The sequence below is a fragment of the Aspergillus puulaauensis genome, chromosome 5, assembly GCF_016861865.1.
Source record: "Aspergillus puulaauensis MK2 DNA, chromosome 5, nearly complete sequence".
Classification (NCBI taxonomy): Eukaryota; Fungi; Ascomycota; class Eurotiomycetes; order Eurotiales; family Aspergillaceae; genus Aspergillus; species Aspergillus puulaauensis.
In genome coordinates this window covers 2141842-2163190 of record NC_054861.1, presented here as the reverse complement: position 1 = coordinate 2163190, position 21349 = coordinate 2141842, and the positions used below count along the sequence as shown (strand labels likewise).

The window sequence follows — 21349 nt, the reverse complement described above, 5'->3', positions numbered from 1 at the left end:
GATATCATTCGTAGCAAAGGTATCATAAGCACCGCGAGAAAATCATTCGTTATAAGAAAGCGTTTACTCGGCGGTAACGGCGCGGGCTACAAAGTGTCGAGATTAGTATCCTTGGTCGAGAAACCCATAGTCGAAAGAACGTACTGTAGATGTTCATCTTGGAGTGACCGACAACCTTCTTGATCTGTCCCTTCTCCTCGAGATCAGCGAGGGCCTTGCGGGCCAAGCTGCCGTTGATCTTAAGACGGTCGACGAGAGTGGCGACGGTGATGAGACGGTAGGACTGGACGTCCTTGTTCAGTCTCTCAGCGGTCTGCTTCTCGAGGACGACGGCGTGCTGGGCCTTGTCCTTGACTATAGCAGAGACATCATGTTAGTTCAGTTGTCCATGAAAATCGGTTTATTTGTGCGAGAGGTTTCGAGAAGAGCGAATATTCTAGGTTTCCGGATATCGCGAAATCGACGATCATTCGGTGTTGGGGGATGATGAGGACGGTGGAAGCATACCCTTGCCCTTGGACCACTTCTTCTTTTGCTTGCCTGCAGGAGCCTATTTTTTGATTATTAGTGTCTCTCTGGACAAATATATCGTGTTGTTCAGTAAGGACAAGTTACTCACCATTTTGACGTCTGTGTGGTTGTTGGAGAGCTGCGAGACTGAAGCGTCTGAAGTTGAGCCCAAGTTGCAAAATTCGAGTGGGGATGACGGACATCACGTGAAAAGTAACCCTAAGCCCTGGCTGGTCACGGGCGTAGGCTCGGTTACATAGACTATATTTGATTGGTTGCCGTCAACTATACTTACTATGCCTCAAGAACAAGGCATCAAGACAGCTGCATGGGTGAAGCAAAGTCAAAATAGCATGATGTTTATGGTATATAACTATAACTAGATCGCTCACATATAAAATAATCATGGCCCAGTTTCAATATTTCGCTTTCATCGACTCATTATCGTGCCCTGACTGCCTGGAGATACCTTTCCACCGAGAGTATTGAAGCATCTAAACTCGGCTGCCCCATGCTCGTCCGATTCGATGAGTCCCAAAACATAGTCATCTGGTGAACCAAACCAAAGTCTTGTGAACTCATCTTTATCGGCAGGTAGCCATCGTACATCATATCTTCCACTCTCACTCCTTGAAACAGGAATGCGAACAATGCATGGGGGTTGGTGCGGACACCAATGCCGCACAGTTGGGAGAGCATTATTGGCCGTAGTAATGAGCAACTGCATGCTCAAAGGATGCCAAATGACTTGCCTGACGGCATGTTCATGAACTAGTGCTGATACCAAAACCGGAGCGTTCTCCAAATTCCATATCCAAACAATATTTGGCCGTGCTTGATCCACGGTACTCAAAAGGTTCCCATCATAGCTAAATCCCATTAATGATACACCTCGAGGTCCACTTGTAGGCTCGGCAGTTGTGATAAAGGCAGAGGCGCTCGATGACTCGGCGTATTCTAAGCTCATACCCCCAGCAGCATAGCGCTCCCTCCATATACTAGGAGAGTATTCATCGATTTGGAAGACATGTGAAAGCGTGGTAGAACAAGAAAACTTTATCTGTCAGCAAAAAGAAAAGGTCTTACGGATAGGTTTGGGAGAATAAGTACCGTTTTAGTCCCAAGCAATTCCACTGTCCCATCGACCTTGCCAACAGACAAAACTTGTGATGAGCTATTGTTCAGGGCTGGGCCCCATTCAATACTTCGAACGCCTAGGTCGACTGAATCATCAGACTCGGGTAAACCTGTATAAGTCCTGAAGAGTTGTCCATCTGCAGTGAAGATAAGGACCTTTGTTCCCGCACTAGCAGCTTCCCATACAGCTATCCAGTGTCCATCGGGGCTCCATTTCAACCCTTGGGCATCAACTGCTGGGATAACCTCCCGACCGATGAGTTCTTGAGATCGAGACTCATGGACTGTCAGTAGATCCGAAGTCTCGGGTTTCAGTAGAATTGCGAGTTGCCCAGTCTTCGGTCGATACCCAAAGCCATTTTGATGAGAGAACTTAGGAGACTTGATGACATGGCTGCGGCCAGAGTCTAACCCGAAAACACTAAGTTTTGTGTTGAAGGCATGAAAGACAAGGACCTCATTTCCATCACCCCCAAACTCAATGTTCAGGGCCCCGGGTTCAATATTCTCAATTTCCGCATGTTGCTGCAGCGGGTCAAGGTCCCAGCTTATGATGCGAGAATCATTTGCGCAGAGCACGCGGCGTGGTCCTCCAGCGTCTTGCTTTGAGCGCGAGAACTTTAGAAACTTATACCCGGTGTCTTTAACTTTGACAATCTGTACCTCTTTGAACTCAGAAGAAGTTGGGTTAAGATGAACGATAAGGTCCTTCCCATTCAGTTGAGCAGCATATTCTCCGTCATCTGATAATGAGATCGAAGAGGAGGCTATATCGAATGATCAGCGGCTAATACCTTCAAGCGAACAACATAGACTCACTAGCACTGCTACCAGTATCCATCGAGGTTGGGGTGGGACATATTCGCGACATTATGAGAGAAAATGCGTTCTACTACACGCCCATGACACTTTCTTTGTGAATATCTAGTTCATCAGACAGCATTCTTCACTGGGAAGCGGGATGTAAACTAAGTTTCCATTTATGGAGCGCCAAGACATAAACAATCGATAAGAGATAAAAAGATCAAAGGAACAACATTCCTGCGTTCCGAGATACTATCGCCAAAAAAAAGTCGCCCCAAAGTCTACTCCGCAGTAGATAATGAAAAGGTTTATCAGTCGCTCTCTAAACACCGGCCATCTCTTTCTACCCCGTCAGCCATTATAGGGATCACACGCTTTCTGACCCCGTGGCTGGGGCGAAATTTTCTTAGTTTCGTGCGCTCATACCCGATCAAAATGGCTGTGTCCGAGACAACACCGGCCGTCTCCAACGGCGCGGCGCAAGCCGCACCTGAGAAGCCAGAGGCGGTGCCTAGGACGAAACTCCATGGGCGAGAATTCTACAAAAGCATAGGCAGCCCGAAACACATCGTTGCGCCTATGGTGGATCGCTCTGAATTCGTGAGTGCGACTAATCCCGGCCTCTGCAAGCTTCAAAGGACTAACGAATAGTGGTTGATCTTAGGCATGGCGCATGCTCACTCGCTCCTTCATGGCCCCGGAAGACTCGAAATCCGTCCTCGCATATTCACCCATGTTCCATGCACGCCTGTTCCGCGAAGAGGCAGGGTACCGCGGGAAAATGTTCCACCCCACTCGCGCCTCAATCGGCCACAAAGAGAACGGAGAGGCTCTATACGTAGACGGGAACCCCGCGATTGATCGACCACTGTTTGTGCAGTTCTGCGCGAACGACCCGAATGACTTCCTTGAGGCGGCGCGCTACGTTGCGCCTTACTGCGATGCCGTTGATTTGAACCTCGGTTGCCCGCAAGGTATCGCGCGGAGGGGACATTACGGTGCCTTCTTGCAAGAGGACTGGGACTTGATTTATAAACTGATTAGCCGACTTCACGCGGAACTGTCGGTCCCAGTTACGGCGAAATTCAGAATTCAGGAATCGAAGGAGAGGACGCTGGAGTATGCAAAGATGATACTATCTGCAGGCGCAAGTATAATTACACTCCATGGACGCACGAGGGAGCAGAAGGGTCACAATACGGGGCTGGCCGATTGGAGCTACATTCGGTATCTTCGAGATAACCTACCGCCGGAGACCGTGATTTTTGCGAACGGAAACAATCTAAACTATGACGACTTGGAACGGTGCCTTGAAGCGACTGGAGCAGACGGCGTGATGAGTGCCGAAGGGAATCTGTCGGATCCTTCAATCTTCGCCAGGCCTCCGCCGGTAGGCAGTGAAGGTAGAGAATACTGGAGAGGTCGAGACGGAAAAGGAGGGTATCGTCTCGACGCAGTATTCCGACGGTACTTGGACATCATTTACAAGTACGTCTTGGAACAACCTGTCCCGGAACGAAAGCCCCTCTACCTCCCATCCGACCCGGAAGACGAACCACAACAACCAGAGTTAGGCACGAACGCCGCCACAGCACCAGAGGCCCAAGAACGAGGAGAGGGTGAAGGAGAAGAAGAAGGCCCACCAAAAAAGAAACAGAAGAAACAGCAGAAGAAAGAGAGACAGAAGGAACAGAAAGCCAGCCACAAATTCAGACACGGCAACCCAAACAACCCCAGCACGAAGTATATGCAAAGCCATCTTTTCCAGCTCTTCCGCCCATTGATCGCCACTCACACGAATGTTCGAGACGCGCTCGCAAGATCGTCAGCGGGTGATATGACCTCCTTCGAAAACACCCTTACCATTCTCGAACAGGAGGTCAAGAAAGGGTTGAAGGAGTACGAGCAATTCCCTGAACGCTTCGAGCAACAGTCCGATCCAACACTCACAGGGTCAAAGGCTACTATAGCCGAATATGGCCGGCCGTGGTGGGTTTGTCAGCCGCATATTCGACCAACTCCAGAAGAAGCGATGGAAGCTGGTGCACTTCAGGTTAAGAAGGGCGAGAAACAGAAGAACTCTGAGGACGGGCAAACTGCCGAGGAGAAACCAGATACCCCCACGAACGGCGCCGCAGACTCCGCCGATACACCTACAACAGCAACAAAAGATGCCTTGCTGAGTGGTTAGACTGGGTTGACGTCCCTTGCCGCAAGCCCGCCGAAGAAAAAGAAGGAAAATAAAGAAAGAAATCCGGTTTACCGTCGAACAATTTGTACATAGAATAGAGCTTATATCCTGATGCATAGCGTCTCAAGATCAATGTTACCAATGAATGCATGTCCGCTGCAAACCAAACCCTAAATATCTATATAGTCCAGTATGACATACCAAAGCTTCTATGTCAACCATCGTTATTCGCATGACTGGTATCAAGAGCAAGAACACCCAACTCCTAAAGCCCAACCCAACCATACTCCCAAATAAGATACGCGATAAGGCGCAAAATAGTAGCACCTAAAAATCCATAGCAAGTTGCGGACCCATCTTCTCAAGATCCTCGACCTACATTCGCAATCAAACACGTTAACCAAATATCCAATCATACAAGGGCGCACAATGGCGGGAGAAACGAAAGAGTGGGAAGGGAGAAAAGAAAAGATATACGAACCTCCAAAAACCCATCCGCTACGCCACCTCCACCGCCGCCCTCAGCCCTTTCAAACGCGGCCCTAGCAACAGCCTCTCTCACAAAGACATCAATATACTTCGCAACGACCCCATTTGCATCCTTCGCCATCTTCGTCTTCTCATTCCGGAAGTGGTGGTGGACGAGCTTCGTTAACAGTTTCGGAGGAATAAGCGGTTCTGAGGAAAGAACGTCTTCATTCGCGGGCTCGCCGTGCATGATTTCGGCAAGAATGTAGTTTGCTTCGGTTTCATCATCTGAGTCTGAGCCCGAGCCCGAGCCTGAAGGCTCCGCGGAGGCGCGATCGTCTGAGGGGGGATCGGAGTTTGTTGCACTTTCGTTCGGCGGGGATGGAGATGGTCTCTGGCGGGATGAGGAGGCCTTGGCGGGCTTGGGTTTCGGTCTTGATTTCGAGGATGAGGCCGTTGCTTTCGGGGCCTTCGTTGGTGGTTTTGAGGGTTTGCTTTTGGATGGGCCCGCTGTTGTTGATGCGGAGGCAGCCGGGGACACTGTTGCGCGGCTGGGTGGCTTAAATGGGAGATGCCGGCGTTTTTGGGCGGGCTGGCGCTCTGGAGGCATATTTTCTGGTGCTCAATTGGGTTTCCTCCGCAGTTAGGGGTTGTGAGGCTGAAGATGATGTTGGTGGTTAAGACTGGCGCGTGTTCGCGCCTCGAAAGTCACGAAGTCAGGTGATCCATACGAACCACTTTCCTTTTTTGGCTTGATTGGAGGTGCACTTGGATTTCTGATTAACAGTAATTGACCGAATACTAGGTCCGTAATTTTATTAAACTTGTATCTTTACATGCTTATCAGTGCGTACGCAGTATCAACGCTTGAAGTCGAGCAAACAACAGCACTACTTTACTTTTCACTCGCCAGGCGGACGAACAACAGTAACCTCGAGTCCCGATTTATCCAATAACTCCCTCGTATAACCCCAGTCCACACCAAACAACCCAGAGTTGAATCGACACGCGCGAAGCTCCAGGATTCCCGTATACTCCGGCCCAGACTCCCTGGACTGCAGTAGATTGAGTTGTTCCTTGAGATCTACAAGAGCCAGCTCGGTGTTCTGCAGAATCACATCAATGCCGCTCACTTGGCGTCCATACCCTCGCGACGTGAATAAGCATATTATCCAGTGTTTCTTTCCCCGGTGACTTTCGTAATCCTTCCTCTGGGGTGGGATTATCAAGGCAGAGCCCTCTGGTAGCGGGACATTGCGGGTTATCGGGCCGAAGCTAACAGCAGCTTCGGAGGTATCGAGGTACTTTGGGTTCTTGCTGTAAGTGCGACAGTGTGACTTATATACTTCAAACGCCGCAGGGTACTGGATGGAATCAGTCAGTTATCGGCTTCAGTAATGTCAAGGACACTAGATGAAGTGACGTACCTTCTTTCGAAAAGCCAAGGCGATGCCCCCGCCCCAGGATCCAACGCAATTGCAGGCATCTATTGAGGTAATGTTAGCTTGGATTTTTATCTTGTCTGTGTACACAACAAGTGATGAACTCACGGATCAAGGCGGCCCCGTCAGGGGCGTCAAAGAGGTCACCCTCCAGCTCTACTATCTTGCTGCTGGCGATATTCATCTCCATTTTTATGTTGTGAAGACTTCTCTGAGAAGGCGTTATTGGGAAAAGCTGGATTTGTTGGTGGAAGCTCTTAAAAGCGTAAGGGATCTCCCCGTTGGCACTGTCCTCCTCAATACGAGGGATCTCCCCGTCGGCACTGCCCTCTTAAATACGAGGGAATTATGTTATGAGTCAAAAAGTGCGCACAGCGAGTGAACCTGACTCATTTGATTCCTTTCAGGTTTCTAAAGTCTCAATGGAGGAAGGTGTGTGACACCCAACTGTTAAAAGCATAACAATTTGTATACCCATCTACTAAGATACCAAAGGAGGTCTCTATACTTACTGTTTATTTGGTGTCACCCAACAGGAAGCTGTAGAACTCGAAGCCTTGACGAGTGATTATCGAGTACCAATTTATTGGCATCAGCTGAATTGACGGTTATCCCAGTAGCGAACCACAATTGTAACAACAAGTGTAAATATACAAGCAATAGAATAGGCAAACGCAATGGTTCCAAAACAAAAAGAAAAGATAGTTCAAAAACTCGAATCCCCTAGCACTGATCAGAAAACCGATTCACGCACAGTCTATACTTGGCCTCGATAATTAACAAATGGAGCTCCGAGCTCCCCAAGAGGGGTATCGTAAAACGAGAGGCAAGTGGTAAAGACGAAATAGGCATCAAGAAGAAATATGATGAATCGGCTTCTATTCATCATCACCTGAGCGCGAGCGCTCCGGACTTCGACGGGAAACAAAGAGCCGCAATGTCCTTCCAGACTTTCCAGGCCTCGAATTACATTCTTCGCCAGAGGCATTGGCACCCTCGGACTCTGAAGCTGTAACTGGTTTTGGCTCTTGTACATCGCTTGCGGCAGCCCATGAAGATGTTGTGGCAACAGATAAAGGTGCGCTCACGACGCTACTGGATTTCTTCCTCCTACTCAGGGATCGAGAGAGAGACTTGAAAATTCCAGGCTCCCGGCCTTGAGTATCGCGCTCTAGGCGAGCAATTTCACCCATCATCGTTGTGCTATTCGTTGCCATATTCTCCTCCGGAATTGGGATATAAAGAATGATTCCTCGTGATGGCGAGATATGTAGAATGTCATCGAGTGCCGCTTGAATGAGTATCGTGCTGCGAAGGTTTGTGATGGGTGCAATGAGATAAGGCAGGGCATAGAGCTTCATTGAGTATGACGGTAGCCCTGAACTACCGAACCGCAGGGTTGGAATTTGCTGGATGGTGACTATCATAAAAGACTCAGATCTCTGGTAAATCTGTGCCATTCTAGTGGTGATCCTCGAGACAACGGAGCCCTCGTCTTTGACCTGGAGTTGGTGTCAGCCCCCAAACTTGCGTTAGATATCGAAATGTCCACATACACCTATATTCAACTTAATTTCGATCACGACGAAGGAATCTTGGTTTATGCGAGCGCTCGGCGACGACCAAGGGCTACGGGAGCTGAATGAATTCTCGAAGAATTGACTCTTTGGTTGAGCCAACAGCCTGTCCTCGTCACTGCTCCTATGTGCTGCACGTGGTGATATTACGTCCTTGTGGTCAACGGACGTGAGATTTGGAACTGATCCATCGTCGTCCTCTTCCCCATCTTCAAAGAACATGGACGGTTTAACTGGGGCTCGGTTTAGTTTGCTCTGCTTGAGTGTTGCTTCGGAGACACTTTGTGACGCGATCGCGTGAAAGGTAATTGGCGACTCGAGGACAGGGACAGTGGGAGACAGATCAGACGACGAGGTCGACGAGATGTTCTGGCGCCGTCTGAGAAGTGTGAAATCGATCCGATGGCGTTTCTGAGGCATTTTGCTTGCAGCGACGGGGACTCAGATTACAAGCCCCTGGAAAGGATAACTAAGTAATAGAGCAACAATGTTCGGATGCCATGGCAGAGGTTGTATGTTTCGGCTCCCCTGGTTTCCATCTGCGAGGCATAAATGTACGGATCTACAGAAGGAAGGAGCACCCGGCGTCCACGTCCAGAGTTGGCAATGCCCGGGCTAATAGGTAGTAATATGCTACTGTCGTGTACTGTTATTCTCATAATAACTACAATGTAACATTAGTAGATTTATTAAAGAGAGACTTAAAGAGATCAAGAAGAAACTTGGAGGGGTAATATCAAGACGAGATTCGAAAGATGCTAGGAAGAAAAGATGCTCGGGGGGGTATTCAACAGAGAAAAGCAAGATAATCAAAGGCAGAATTCCCGCTCTTGAAGATTTGATCAATCCTCCGACGTCTATCCCACACAATCTCAGAGTCCGACTTCCGCTTGATGTACAAGATGCGGTGTTGAGGGATGAATTCCTCGTCCGTCAACTCTCTTTTCCACGAGTTGACACTGGCTTCCAAGCGTCCTTCAAATCGATCCTCGTACCCGATAACAAAGTCTGTGCTATCGTAGTTTTCATCCCAGATGAGGCGGTTGAGTATATCTGTTTCACAAAGGTTAGAATAGACACGAATGAAGGTAGCATGATATTACTTACCGGAGGCTGGTCGGAGTCTGTTCTCCCCTGACTGCGAGCCCTTCGAAGTTGGTGATGCCGGTGGGGAAGTTTTGTCAGCTGGAGGTGTTGGACTCCTCTCCGGCGAGTCTTCTTTTTCAACGTTAGGGACCGATTCGGCTTCAAGTGTTTGTTTGTCGTCCGCCATGTTGAATTCAATCAACAGACCCAGCTTGAAAATTATCTTGAAAGTGACGGAGAGCACGGATTTTGATCAGAATTAAAAAGTTCTAGGATATTGGAAGTTTTACACATCTGTATATATACATAGACCCCAACTGCCACCAGCGCATAGATGGTCCTTCCTTTCACCAGGCATTCATCTTTCAATCTGAAAAAGTATCCATTGTGAGTCAATTATGATCTAAGGACCATTGAAGAGCATCAAAGCCACAGTAGGCATTTCCCTGGAATCTGCGATTGGTACAAGAGCTGTGCACAGCCGAGCGTTGAGTCAGTGTAGTTCTGGCTTTGGAATTCGTGAGTCACAATGGGGAACAGAATGGATCTTTGACAGCCACCAATCTGCCTTCCGAGATCTGCTCCGGTTTGATTGCGACTTGACTGGTCCAATGACCGCCTAGGAAGGGAGCTTCTTTCAAAGGTTCGAAGAAATTAGCAAGGAGGTTGTGTTTCTTTTTTTACTGTTGTTGTCAAGGCTTGGCTACCCGGGTCTTGGCATTTCTTCCCCTCGCGCAGAGTAACTTGGAAGTTGGAACCCACGCGACGCGTGCTGACTTTGGCTCTGCAAGCCTCCACGCCGCTCAAACTTCAAAGTCTGACTAGGTGATGGGCCAATCGATAAATTGCCGACACAATGGATGATCTTGCTACTTCTCTGCTCACTGAGCATTTTAGCTATACCCCTCTGGTTAGTTTGCGCTCCGCGGTCGGTATCTTCGCGACCGGTTACTAACGCGGGTACAGTCGCTCATAGATGACATTATCAATTCAATCAACAACTTAATCTATCAAGCTATATCCAGTCTAGAGTCCGGATTGCTTTCCACTCCTCCCGAGCGACTGGGCTTTGCCCATGCCAACAATGACTCGACAATCCCAGACACCGACGAAGATGGAAACGTTGTTTACCCCGAGGCGCAACTTGAGATAGAAAATGGATTACATCAATTGGAGACTCTGCTCGAGGCGACGGTTGATAAGGCCTTTGATAAATTTGAGATCTTCGTGCTGCGCAACATCTTCAGAGTGCCTGATGATCTGATGAGTTGGATCAGACTTAAACATTATGAGGTGCGCAATATGCCCGTCTTCCAAACTGCTTCCGACTTCTATTATCTGACTCTTATTTCTTGCAGAATATTTCTCTAAGCCCTTCCCCGGATGCGCCGACTGTTGAAATGATTCTCGCACTGCGCCAAAAGTTACAAGAAACGAAGAAGCTAAACCGCGCACTGAAGCAAGAGAGCGCGAGAAACGAAGTAATGATCTCGCAGTTGAAAACAATCCTGTCGGCAGCACAAACAACAGATTCTGCAAATGATACTAAGGGCAAGGGCGAGCCTACTGCTGCCCCTGCTAGGAAAATGGACCTGGACTTGTCGTTCTTGACGTCTAGCGCAGCCGCGCAGAAACTACGAGTTGGTGTTACGACAGGCTCAAACACACAGCATACCCCTTTGACAACCAACACTACTTTCATATTGTCCCAGCTTCCTGCTTTGCAGGCGTTGTTGAAGGAGCTCCGTCCTAAACTGGCCACCTTGCCGACATCAAAGATTGCGAATGACACGGAATCCAAATCGGATGAAAGACGAGAATACATTGAAAGCAGAATTAAACTGCATCTTGAAAGGTCCGGCCAGCTCCCGGTTGGCAATGATGGGAACCCGACTGTTGCGGGACGCAAGATGGATATTTCCGAAGCACAGGCTCTCGAGGCTGTTACGGGTATGCTTACGCAGGCGGATAACAAGGAGGACTAGACAAGTACGAGCCTTTTCTTTTGCGGTCTATGGTGTTTCAACTGGGGGAAGCAACACAATTGCTCCAAACTATGCAGACCAGGTTACGCTCCATGTCTGCTGATCCCTTCTAAAGGGGACAACATCCACCTTGTCCGATTTTAGGATGTTTACGACCTTCTCGTCTTTCTTTTCCAGGGTGATGAACTCCTTTTGCTCACTCTCGAGGCCATAGAATGCGCGGCCATATTTGCTCATGAAACCTTGGACAATCTCGGGCGTGATATCTTGCTCTTTCAAGACACCATTTTGGCAGGCCTGCTCGAAGGCGTCGACCACGAGCTGAGTCGTATATGGCTGAGTGAACACACCGGCAGCTATCTTCTCTCCTCCTCGCTTGGATGCTGCGGGGTGTGGTGCGCTATCTGAGCCAAAAAAGAACTTAGGGTTGCCGGAGGCTGCGGCGCGCAGAAGGGCGTCTCGATCGGCAGGTGTTTTGGCGACAGGCTTGCAGAAGCAGAAAGGGTCGCCAGCCCAGGAGTCAATGATAATCGACAGGTGGTGAGCAGTTACTACGGTGGTGGTTAGACAAGATTCACAAAGGTTATATATGCAGTGGGAGGTTTGAGTTACTTGTTCCTGCAACAGTCGGGCCGCATTTCTTGACAGCTTCGACTGCGGCGGCGGTGGTACAATGCTCCAGGATAATCCGAAGTTTGGGGAACTTCTCGTGCAGCTGCAAAAGGGTGGGAAGGAAGCGCTCCTCCGCTGACAGCACGGTCACATCGCCTTGGGAGGGAACCTCCCCATGCAGATTAAGGATTATTCCCTGACGTTCCATCTCCGCAAACACGGGATAGAACTGCGCATAATCGACGACACCAGCAGAGGAGTTGGTAGTTACACCTGCCGGATAACTCTTGACGCCGGTGATACCACGCTTCTTGGCATCGATGATGGTTTCCGGCGTAATAGTCTCATGGAGGTAAAGAGACATGAGGAAATTTACGTTGGGCTCAATGGCCTGTAAACGCTGCTTGTACTCGAGCGCGCGGTCAACCGTAGTAATTGGCGGTACAAGATTGGGCTATAGCATGTTATTTGGCGTTCTCAATGCAACTGTTCATCATCATCATCATTCTCCCCCCTAAGCTATTTCCTTACCATGACAAAAACAGTGTTGACACCACCTTGTCTGATGGTGGGAGTAACCAGCTCCATCATGTCGCCATCGCGAAGATGGACTTAGCAACTCGTCAGTCTATAGTCCAGGATGATAGCGGGCGTTTAAGTATACGCACCGTGGAAGTCGGCCGAAGCGGGGAGCTTGACCCCCTGCAGGTTTGAGAGAGGCATTATGCGGAGGTGGTGGTCCGTGTTTGAGGTTCAAGGATTAGGATTTGACGCAGGGTGTAGGAGTCAATTCAGACCGATTAGGTGACTCCCTCACAATTCAATGCTCGTGTTTGCGTTTGTTTGATTGCAATTCTCGAGCTTTTTCTTCCCCGCCAATTTTTTTTATCGGCGCGTGGGGGAGATCCGTAGCAGGGTTCTTATTGGTCGTGTCATGTGCAATGCCCGTGATGTCACTACCATGGCTTTGCCTGAAGCATCCAGCTCATATGGAGTTCTAGATTGATTTGCTTCTGTAAGAGTCTACTCTGGAGTACATTCCAATCCTCTCTTACTGGTATAGTTATGAATCCCTAATTTGAGTCGACGTCGATCATACACCTACCTAGTCTCCCAGTGGCATGTAGATATTACTAAGCACAGGCCTGGTCGCATACTATTAAAAAAGCAAGGGAACCCTGCCTTCAGCCCGTTTCAGTCTCTAATTGGTCTGTTTGTGGAACTATTGTACGGATGGCCTCTTGGTATAGATATTCTTCATTGAGATACTCGAGATTGAAAGTGCTTAGACTAGTAAACGGCGCGTCAAAGGCCCTCTTTTGTTGAGCCGCACTAATGAATTCTGGCCCCTGACCGGATGGGCCCATTTCCGTAGATTTCCCCTTGCCATTTTGACAGCACTTCCTTCCATTATTCACCGTCGCAACACTCCATGCTTCCATCATGGATCCCTCGAATTTTATAGACCCGAACCTAACCGAGCCGGATTTATTGGTTCTAAAGAATCTCCTGCACGATGCCGAGCCCGCTAAGCCGGAGAAAAAGGATTCCGCCTTGGGTGCGCGGAACCGGACAAAAAAGCGTATGCCACTCGGCCATGTACCCCGAAGTATACCTAAAGGACCCAAGGATCCTCGTGCTGACTTGATTAGCTACACAAAATGGGGCCAGCCAAAATTCCGATGAAGACACAATACAGAAACTGAAGGCTCTCAATAATGCTCAGGATGCTGAGTTTGAGCCCACCGTCTTCGTGACGTGGGATGTGAAAGACCTTGAAAAGCTGCCCAAAGTAGTTAAATCGATCCTGCAGACCTATGTGAAGGTCGCAAGGCAGCTCGTTCGTGTTGAGACAGACGTGGTAATGCTCACACATTTAATTCTCTATTTCACGACATCTGTCCCGAGTGCAATTCTTCTTTTTCGAAACTTCCACTGGGCTCACGGTGTCGCCCACTGGATCATGCAGACCTACTTTGTGGGGACTTATACACTTATGATGCACCAGCATATCCATATGGGGGGGATTTTAAAGAAGAGCCTCTGGTGGTTCGACGGGGTTTTCCCGTATATCACAAACCCGTTGATGGGACATACCTGGAACTCCTATTACTATCACCACGTCAAGCACCACCACGTTGAAGGGAACGGGCCCGATGATCTTTCCTCGACGATCCGATATCAACGAGACGAGCTCGGCGATTTTCTGTGCTACGTCGGTCGCTTCTTCTTTTTCATTTGGCTGGAGCTACCGCTTTACTTCTTCCGGAAAGGGAAAACGGTTATGGCTGCCAAGGCCGCGTTCTGGGAGTTGGGCAACTACCTTGCCCTTTATGTCCTCTGGAACTACGTTAACTGGAGGGCTACACTGTTTGTTTTCATGTTGCCACTCTTGCAGCTGCGCGTGGGCTTGATGGTCGGGAACTGGGGCCAGCATGCCTTTGTTGACGAGGTCGACCCGAACTCGGACTTTCGCTCAAGCATTACCCTGATAGATGTACCGGTGAGTGCAATTCAATATATATGTATAATTATATATGCGCTGTATACTGATCCATGTCACAGAGCAACCGCTTCTGCTACAACGACGGCTACCACACGTCGCACCACTTGAACCCGCTGCGACACTGGCGTGACCATCCTGTTTCACTTCTCCAGCAGAAGGATCGCTACGCGGAGGAACATGCACTCGTGTTTCGTAATATCGACTATATCATGATCACGATTCAGTTGATGCGGAAGGACTATAAGTACCTTGCCAAATGCTTGGTTCCGATGGGGGATCAGGTCGGTATGACTTTGGATGAGAAGGCGGAGATGTTGAGGACGAAAACGAAGAGATTTAGCGACATGGATGTGAAATCTAAGTTCTAGTCGGTGGGCTGGATGCGGTATCCTAGACCGTGTTGGTGTTGGGAGTGAAACGGGCTGCGGCCATGATTGAAGCATCACTTTGCACGTTATTATAGACAGCGCATTTTGCTACATCTGATTTTATGAGATAATATCGGAGCGTCACGACAAGATAGAAAATTCAAATATTGAAAATATTGAAAATAGCCAGCCTAGACTGGGGTCCAGCCAATAATGGCCGCTTGCTGGTCGTGCATCTGCTGTAGCCGCCGGGCTCTTTTAGTGGCACTCCCTCGACCACCACCAGGCCAATCGACGATTAGAGTCAGCATTGAGCGAGCTTTGAGGAAATGATCCGTGCAACCCCCGTTCCTGCAGGTCAGGTTTTCGTTTCTTCAGGACCCAGCTCCCTATTCGCCACGCCCGAGGGCATCCACCCAGATCCCTAAGCGCCCTGGGGTACGAGATTAGAAACAGCCCTGCAAGCCCGTCAGCTTGGACACCTCTCCTCCTCAGGGCAACGATCACTACTGGATATCGACAATGAGGGGTACCCAGTGAGTTTTTCCTTGCTGAAGAAGGCGGCTACAGGGCTCCTATCAGTGGCTTTCCGCACGAAATGCCTCCCAGTCTGGTGTTTGCTGAAGATGAATCTGCAATCTCTTGGAAACCAGCGCTTGGGCCAGAGGTTATTAGCTGCCCTCCATGAGGACTTGTGGATCGGATACTTAATGCTCATTGTTGTGCTCTTTTTTCTTGTCGTTTCTGCAGCAGCTTAATATTTCGTTCCTTCTGACGTACTCTCTCTCCCCTCTTTTCGTTCTTTACACCTCTACTTTTTGTCTTCTGGAAAGACTTTTTTTGTTCATCGCCTCTCTTTTCATAGTGCTGTTGATCGGACTGCCCTATTGGCTCTCGTACCTATACCTTATACTTATTACTCAACATGGCGTCTGCACCGTCGCTAGCAGGATCTTATCACGCATCCTGTGCGTCTAATGAGGAAGAATCGAGCTTCCTCAAGCGAATCCGCCTCCTCCACTCGGTCCGACTCGGACTTTCATTCCTTGCCCTGGGAATTTCCATCTCTATAATTGCTTGTGAAGCGGTGCCCTACCGCCATTACCGACACACATCCTCCTTTGAGAGCGTCGGGCTATACCTATGGCCCTTGAATTTTGACCTGCGCCCAACAATCGCAATCCTCGCATGCGGCTGCGTGATTGCATTTCTGAGCTTAGTTTTTATTGTTGTAGCTCTCCTACCATCAGTAAGTCTCTGTCTATTCGTATATGTACTAAGCATCACTAACCTAACCACCGCAGCCGCATTCCCACATCAGACGCGTCAATCTCGCCGCAGTAACAACATCCGCAGCAGGATTCATCACCTCCCTCGTCGGCCTCGTCTTTGCCATATACCTCCCAGGCTCCTCCTACCCGTTGGACTTCGACGGCGTCGAGACCCTCCACTCCTGGACCTGTAAGTGGAAGGTTTCTCACAACCTCCCTTTAGGATTCTCCGACGCCGCAAACGAGACTGTCTCGCCGGCGCCGGCGAACTTCGCTCGAGACTGCTCTGCCACCTATGCGGCGTTTGTCCTGCTTGGATTCCTCATAGGGCTTGAGGTTATCATGGGCGTCGCTGCAGGTTTGGGCACTTGGCTTGAGTTGAGTGTTGCGAGACAGCGCGCGCATGATCAGTATCAGCTTGAGAAGGTTGGGACGACGTTCAAGTATGGGAGGTAAAAAAAGAGACAGATTTTTGATGCGTCTATGGTTGTATCTAGCTTGGTCCAGGTGATCAAGCACGTAGCCCTGCTTCAACTCGTTGTTGGGTTTGATATGGGTTCGGATTGGCGTCAATGGATGATTTGTGTTTTCTGTGGGTATTGTATATAAGTTTCTGTCTTCATAGTCTCTGATCATACCGTGAGTTAAATATGCAGTAATGTATTGCAATACTTTCACGAATAATTAGTTAACCCTCCACATTTACCTAGGGGTGCAACTCTATATAAATGTTGCCCTGATTCCCAATCCATACCCAGATTCGTAGTTTGGGATACCTTCCATCCAACCAGTAAATAGAAAGGAATATATTCTGTTGCTAATCGATATTAAAAGGCAAGCTTGGCCTAAACCACTACTAAACTGCCAGTACGTACAATGGAGCAGGAGAGCAGTGCATAAAAGTATGCAAGCCAGACATAACAATATTATGTAACATAATATATACAGCTCAATCATTGCCACCGCCCGGCAGAATAACACCTTTAGAAAACCATCCCATCGCATCTCTCTACTACATAGCACTCGATACAGGATAACCACACCAAAAACCATGCCTCCCGATTCAGCAGTCACCATGGCCGACGCCGAAGTCGACCTCGACGACGAGCAATACGACTCCACCGACGACGAGGACTTCACCCTCGACCAAGCGGCCGACGAAGACGACGCAGAGCTCTCGTCTTCAGACGATGAGGGAGAAACTGCTGCGACGGGCGAGCCCGCAGCGAAAAAGAGGAAGAAGACGAAAGCTAAGACGGGCGATGTGGCGGCGGGGCCGGAAGACGCGGAGCTGGATTCTGGCGATGAGGCTATGATTCGGAAGGCGGAGAAGAGGAAGAGGAAGAGGAAGGCTGGGAAGAAGGGTGCTGCTGCTGCTGAGGATGATGAGGATGATGTGGACTTTGATGAGGATGAAGGGGGGACTGGGGGATTTGTGAGGACGAGGGCGATGAAGATGCGGATGTATGTGCCCTGAAGCCTCTATGAAAACTGGGGGAGAAAGTTATATGAATCTAACGATGTCTCTAGACAGGAAGAGCGGAAGCCACTCGCGAGGATCGACGGAGCTACAATTGATGTCGATGCGCTATGGGCTCAAATGAACGTGCCTGACTCAGAGATTGGACAAGCTCCATCACAAGAGACAACGAAGCAAGACGAAGCGCCACCAACGAACGACGTCGAGATGCGCGACCAGGAGAATGTCACGCAACCAAGCGCAACAGCGCAAGAGAAACGATCGCAAACCCAGTACCCCGACGAGATGGTAAAAATCAAACGCAAATACAAGTTCGCCGGCGAAATCATCACCGAAGATAAAGTTGTCCCTCGAGACTCGGCGGAAGCGAAACTATTCTTCTCAGGCGGCCAAGACGGTGAAGCAGTAGAAGCAACAGGAAAAGACATCGCGACGGGCAACGCTGCCGCAAGACACACTATCAGACTCCGCCGCCCGCTGCGCAAAGTCTCTCGTTTCGACCCTAACCCCACGGGGGCAATCAAGAAGAGCTGGGAGAAACAGCCTGCTACCGAAGCCGGCCAGGGGGAGAACGCCCGCGGACCGAAGATCAATACTGTCGAGAAGTCGCGGCTGGATTGGGCTAATTATGTTGACCGTGCTGGTATCAGCGACGAACTTAGAGTCCATAGTAAGGCGAAGGAGGGCTTCCTCGGCCGTATGGATTTCTTGGACCGCGTCGATGCTGCGAGGGAGGAGGAAAGAAGGAATGCGAGGTTGAAGGGGGTATGAAGTCTGCATGGCTCTACCACATTGATACTACCACAGACCGCGCACGGGCAAAATACAACACAGCGTGGCCTTGAACTCGACGGACGATCGAAGAGTTGAGCGCGATGCTGCAGAGACAAAACAAGCGGCTCCGCTCTCCGAGCACTGCACCTGGCGCCAGAGGACCCTATCTCAACCGGTTCACTACCGGTACTCATCGAGATAGATACTGGCTGTACCAAGCAACTTACAGCACCTATTTTTGGGAACTACTGGAAAGCACGCAGCACCACTACCAGATGAGCTAGACGGGGTGGTCATCAGACAAAGGGACATGGAAACATTGTGCCAGAAACTGGCCATATTCGCCATTGTCTATACATAGTAAGGGATGTACACAGAAACAACCTTAGAATATCGGGGTCTAGCCCCGACTTCCGCATCGAGGATCAAACAGTCATACAAACATCAAAGCTCAACACGTAACCGTCCTCTAATGAACCCAACCACATCTAGACTCCTAATGAGCAAAGATTGTCATTGTGTCCTCAGGCGCTCCAGTAGGGGTTCCAGTAGGAGACCCAGTAGGAGAACCAGTAGGAGACCCAGTAGGGGTTCCGGACGGGGTACCGGTAGAAGAACCAGTAGGAGGAATAGTAACCGAGCTAGAGCTGGTGCTGGTGCTCTTAGCGCCCTCCTTGGGCACATACTTGATACCGGACTTGGGGCACTTGGAGTCGGTGACTATACATTCATTAGTACTTTTTAACGATAGCACACTGGTATAGTATGGGATGTGGTTAAGACTCACGCTTCTCAGCAGGCTCAAATGACCCGGTGACCAGGTTGCCCCGGACATAGTAGAAGTACCAGAGCTCGTTCAGGTTGTCGCCGTCGCAGGAGACGTAGGGGGCGTAGCCGTCGTGGATGTCGCCGAGGGCTTCGTGGATGGCGTCTAGGGTGTAAGTCTTTGACTCGGAGGGGGTGATTCCCGCGGCGGAGAGAGCCTGGGGGGTTAATGTTAATAACAATACCAAAGAATGAATGGATGGAAGGACATACCTTGTAGCTGTCAAGCTTCTTGAACAGGTCAACGGCCTTCTGGAGGTAATCGACGACCTCCTCCTGCGGGGAGTAGTCGTCGTAGCAGTCTGGCTCAATAGTGTTGATGCAGGTTCCTGGCCCAAGTCAATGTTCATGTTCATTCTAGGTAGAATCTTACGTGCGTAAGGAGGGAATACCATGCTTGTTCCACTCGTGCTCCCAGAACGACTCGTCATCGCCCTGGTAGTCCTTCCAGTACTTGTTCATGTCGGCGAGAAGCTCGGAGCTGCCCGAGTCCTCGATGATGGCAGTGATGTTGGAGTACTCGCGCGAGTCGTCGCAGTTTGCCTCGTAGGTGCCATCGCAGTTGTCAGGCCTAGTCGCTGTCAGTAAATAACTCATCTCCAAATATGTGTGATGAAGCATACCAAAGACCGTGGAGGGTCCATGAGTCGCTGGGACCAGTGGAAGGGTCGTAGTCCCAGAATTGGGTTAGGAGGAGAGCTCCGCCCGGGTTGTTGAAGCAGCAGGAGGCCTTCTCGGAGGAACTCGAGCAGCTGAGAGGGGAGTCGTTGGGGCAGGTTTGAGCATCGGCTAGGACGCTGGGTGCGAACTGCATGGCAGACAAGGCCAGCATGCCTGCAGAGGAAATCGACTTCTTGAAGGCCATTGCGAGTGTAGATTCGATGGACTGGAGCAGAGAGACTTGGAGGTTGGAAAGCAGAAAAGGCCGGGGCTCTCCGGTATGGAGGTCCTGTTATATAGCAAGAAAGATAACAAGGAAAATGGAGGGCAGGACATCAACAGTCGACAATCGAGTGTAACCTGATGCGCTGGAGATCGCGGCCCATGTGCTGATGAGCGACTGCTGATTTGACAGCCGCCATAGATCAGGGGCCGCTGGACCCAGCGCCCAGACTGGTCGGACAAGGCCGTCGCACTAAAATCAAGCAGGGCCAATCGACAGCAAGTGCCCTCTCTGCCCTGCAGACGAGCGGCGCCTCGATCTATCTGAACGTTGCATTGGCTGTTGCATGGCCTCTGTCGCGGACTGTGATAGGAAAGGCGATCGCCTGTTCCTGGTCCGGGCTGCAAATTGTTCCTTCAGGCTAAGCAGTAGCCCGGCAAATCAAGGCGCCAGGTCGACGCTGGCTGAAACGCTTTCGTATCCTACAAAGGAATAGATATTCAACTGAAGTTATCAAATACGACGCTGCAGGGGACGACTTCATGATAGGAGATTGAAAGTTCCTGCCTCAGGCTGCCAAAAGTTTGTATTGCTTCAACTGAGAGTTTGAGTTGTGAGTCATTATCTAATCCGATATCGGTTGATCGGCCATCGATCATGGACAAAATCACCTTCTCCGCGCAACAATCGAGTATGCATCTACTCAAACAATGGCTACCAACGACTTTCGCATCGTTTCAGCGCAGACACCAGAGCATATCGCTACGGCTAGGGAGCTGTTCACAGCCTATGTTGAATGGCTAAACATCGACCTCAGCTTCCAAAGCTTCAAGTCCGAACTGGCCTCGCTGCCGGGGAAGTATGGGGCTCCCCATGGAGAGCTTCTTCTCGCCTACAGCTCAGACAACACCCCTCTAGGCTGTGTCGCTGTCCGTCCTCTCAGCGACGAAGGCAAGGGACAGGCGTGCGAAATGAAACGGCTGTACGTTTCCCCCGAAGCACGAGGCATGGGCCTAGGCAAGGCCCTGATAGCTGCGATTGTGCAGCGCGCAAAGGAACTGGGATACAAAGAGATGAGGCTGGACACACTCCCTTCCAGGATGCAAGGTGCAATCCAACTGTATACGCGGGCTGGCTTTGTTGAGAGACATCCCTACTACGAGACTCCCATGGACGAAACAATCTTCCTCGCGCTCGACCTCACACAATAATGGGATAAAAAAGACAAGCAAATAACGAAAAGCAGCAATCCCGATTCATTGTCTCCCGACTCAGACTGTTGAGCTTGAACTTTTGATTTCGGAGCACCCATGGCAGTTTGATTGCCTCGTGGCCGAAAAAGTGTCATCATAGTCGGGAGACGAATGTGATCGGAGAGCTTGCACATAACCAAGCTTTGATCATGATTCATAAATCTATACGGAGATTTG

The 21349-nt window shown here is 49.9% G+C and overlaps 14 protein-coding genes across 14 annotated transcripts; 6 read left to right on the top strand and 8 right to left on the bottom strand.

Moving 5' to 3' along the window:
• Nucleotides 1-63: 63 nt before the first annotated feature.
• Nucleotides 64-622, bottom strand: RPS25 (40S ribosomal protein eS25; the record flags this gene model as incomplete). The annotated part of the gene is made up of 4 exons (XM_041705874.1): nt 64-86; nt 145-354; nt 508-550; nt 620-622. The coding sequence occupies 4 exons, from the start codon at nt 620-622 to the stop codon at nt 64-66; spliced, it is 279 nt and encodes a 92-aa protein (XP_041558316.1).
• Nucleotides 623-940: 318 nt separating this feature from the next.
• Nucleotides 941-2518, bottom strand: APUU_50832S (WD40 repeat domain-containing protein; the record flags this gene model as incomplete). The annotated part of the gene is made up of 3 exons (XM_041705872.1): nt 941-1564; nt 1621-2414; nt 2467-2518. 3 exons carry the CDS (start codon nt 2516-2518, stop codon nt 941-943), a joined length of 1470 nt encoding a protein of 489 aa, XP_041558315.1.
• A 368-nt stretch (nt 2519-2886) lies between these two features.
• APUU_50831A (tRNA-dihydrouridine synthase family protein) lies at nt 2887-4642 on the top strand (the record flags this gene model as incomplete). Its single annotated transcript, XM_041705871.1, has 2 exons — nt 2887-3051; nt 3116-4642. 2 exons carry the CDS (start codon nt 2887-2889, stop codon nt 4640-4642), a joined length of 1692 nt encoding a protein of 563 aa, XP_041558314.1.
• A 327-nt stretch (nt 4643-4969) lies between these two features.
• Nucleotides 4970-5720, bottom strand: APUU_50830S (CENP-X/MHF2 family protein; the record flags this gene model as incomplete). Its single annotated transcript, XM_041705870.1, has 2 exons — nt 4970-5017; nt 5124-5720. 2 exons carry the CDS (start codon nt 5718-5720, stop codon nt 4970-4972), a joined length of 645 nt encoding a protein of 214 aa, XP_041558313.1.
• Nucleotides 5721-6012: 292 nt separating this feature from the next.
• POA1 (ADP-ribose 1''-phosphate phosphatase) lies at nt 6013-6742 on the bottom strand (the record flags this gene model as incomplete). Its single annotated transcript, XM_041705869.1, has 3 exons — nt 6013-6474; nt 6538-6596; nt 6661-6742. 3 exons carry the CDS (start codon nt 6740-6742, stop codon nt 6013-6015), a joined length of 603 nt encoding a protein of 200 aa, XP_041558312.1.
• Nucleotides 6743-7430: 688 nt separating this feature from the next.
• Nucleotides 7431-8549, bottom strand: APUU_50828S (MIF domain protein; the record flags this gene model as incomplete). The annotated part of the gene is made up of 2 exons (XM_041705868.1): nt 7431-8054; nt 8109-8549. The coding sequence occupies 2 exons, from the start codon at nt 8547-8549 to the stop codon at nt 7431-7433; spliced, it is 1065 nt and encodes a 354-aa protein (XP_041558311.1).
• Nucleotides 8550-8916: 367 nt separating this feature from the next.
• Nucleotides 8917-9402, bottom strand: APUU_50827S (DUF504 domain-containing protein; the record flags this gene model as incomplete). Its single annotated transcript, XM_041705867.1, has 2 exons — nt 8917-9182; nt 9237-9402. The coding sequence occupies 2 exons, from the start codon at nt 9400-9402 to the stop codon at nt 8917-8919; spliced, it is 432 nt and encodes a 143-aa protein (XP_041558310.1).
• Nucleotides 9403-10071: 669 nt separating this feature from the next.
• Nucleotides 10072-11200, top strand: APUU_50826A (MIND complex subunit MTW1; the record flags this gene model as incomplete). Its single annotated transcript, XM_041705866.1, has 3 exons — nt 10072-10125; nt 10182-10508; nt 10574-11200. The coding sequence occupies 3 exons, from the start codon at nt 10072-10074 to the stop codon at nt 11198-11200; spliced, it is 1008 nt and encodes a 335-aa protein (XP_041558309.1).
• A 69-nt stretch (nt 11201-11269) lies between these two features.
• APUU_50825S (dihydroorotase) lies at nt 11270-12535 on the bottom strand (the record flags this gene model as incomplete). The annotated part of the gene is made up of 4 exons (XM_041705865.1): nt 11270-11751; nt 11813-12266; nt 12344-12423; nt 12481-12535. The coding sequence occupies 4 exons, from the start codon at nt 12533-12535 to the stop codon at nt 11270-11272; spliced, it is 1071 nt and encodes a 356-aa protein (XP_041558308.1).
• A 720-nt stretch (nt 12536-13255) lies between these two features.
• APUU_50824A (fatty acid desaturase) lies at nt 13256-14686 on the top strand (the record flags this gene model as incomplete). The annotated part of the gene is made up of 3 exons (XM_041705864.1): nt 13256-13394; nt 13465-14315; nt 14378-14686. The coding sequence occupies 3 exons, from the start codon at nt 13256-13258 to the stop codon at nt 14684-14686; spliced, it is 1299 nt and encodes a 432-aa protein (XP_041558307.1).
• Nucleotides 14687-15611: 925 nt separating this feature from the next.
• APUU_50823A (uncharacterized protein) lies at nt 15612-16413 on the top strand (the record flags this gene model as incomplete). The annotated part of the gene is made up of 2 exons (XM_041705863.1): nt 15612-15935; nt 15991-16413. The coding sequence occupies 2 exons, from the start codon at nt 15612-15614 to the stop codon at nt 16411-16413; spliced, it is 747 nt and encodes a 248-aa protein (XP_041558306.1).
• Nucleotides 16414-17008: 595 nt separating this feature from the next.
• Nucleotides 17009-18208, top strand: swc5 (putative Swr1p complex component (Swc5); the record flags this gene model as incomplete). The annotated part of the gene is made up of 2 exons (XM_041705861.1): nt 17009-17421; nt 17488-18208. 2 exons carry the CDS (start codon nt 17009-17011, stop codon nt 18206-18208), a joined length of 1134 nt encoding a protein of 377 aa, XP_041558305.1.
• A 499-nt stretch (nt 18209-18707) lies between these two features.
• RNY1_2 (ribonuclease T2-like) lies at nt 18708-19901 on the bottom strand (the record flags this gene model as incomplete). The annotated part of the gene is made up of 5 exons (XM_041705860.1): nt 18708-18931; nt 18999-19194; nt 19250-19365; nt 19429-19607; nt 19660-19901. The coding sequence occupies 5 exons, from the start codon at nt 19899-19901 to the stop codon at nt 18708-18710; spliced, it is 957 nt and encodes a 318-aa protein (XP_041558304.1).
• Nucleotides 19902-20629: 728 nt separating this feature from the next.
• On the top strand, nt 20630-21130 carry APUU_50820A (GNAT family N-acetyltransferase; the record flags this gene model as incomplete). The annotated part of the gene is made up of 1 exon (XM_041705859.1): nt 20630-21130. The coding sequence occupies one exon, from the start codon at nt 20630-20632 to the stop codon at nt 21128-21130; it is 501 nt and encodes a 166-aa protein (XP_041558303.1).
• Nucleotides 21131-21349: the final 219 nt, after the last annotated feature.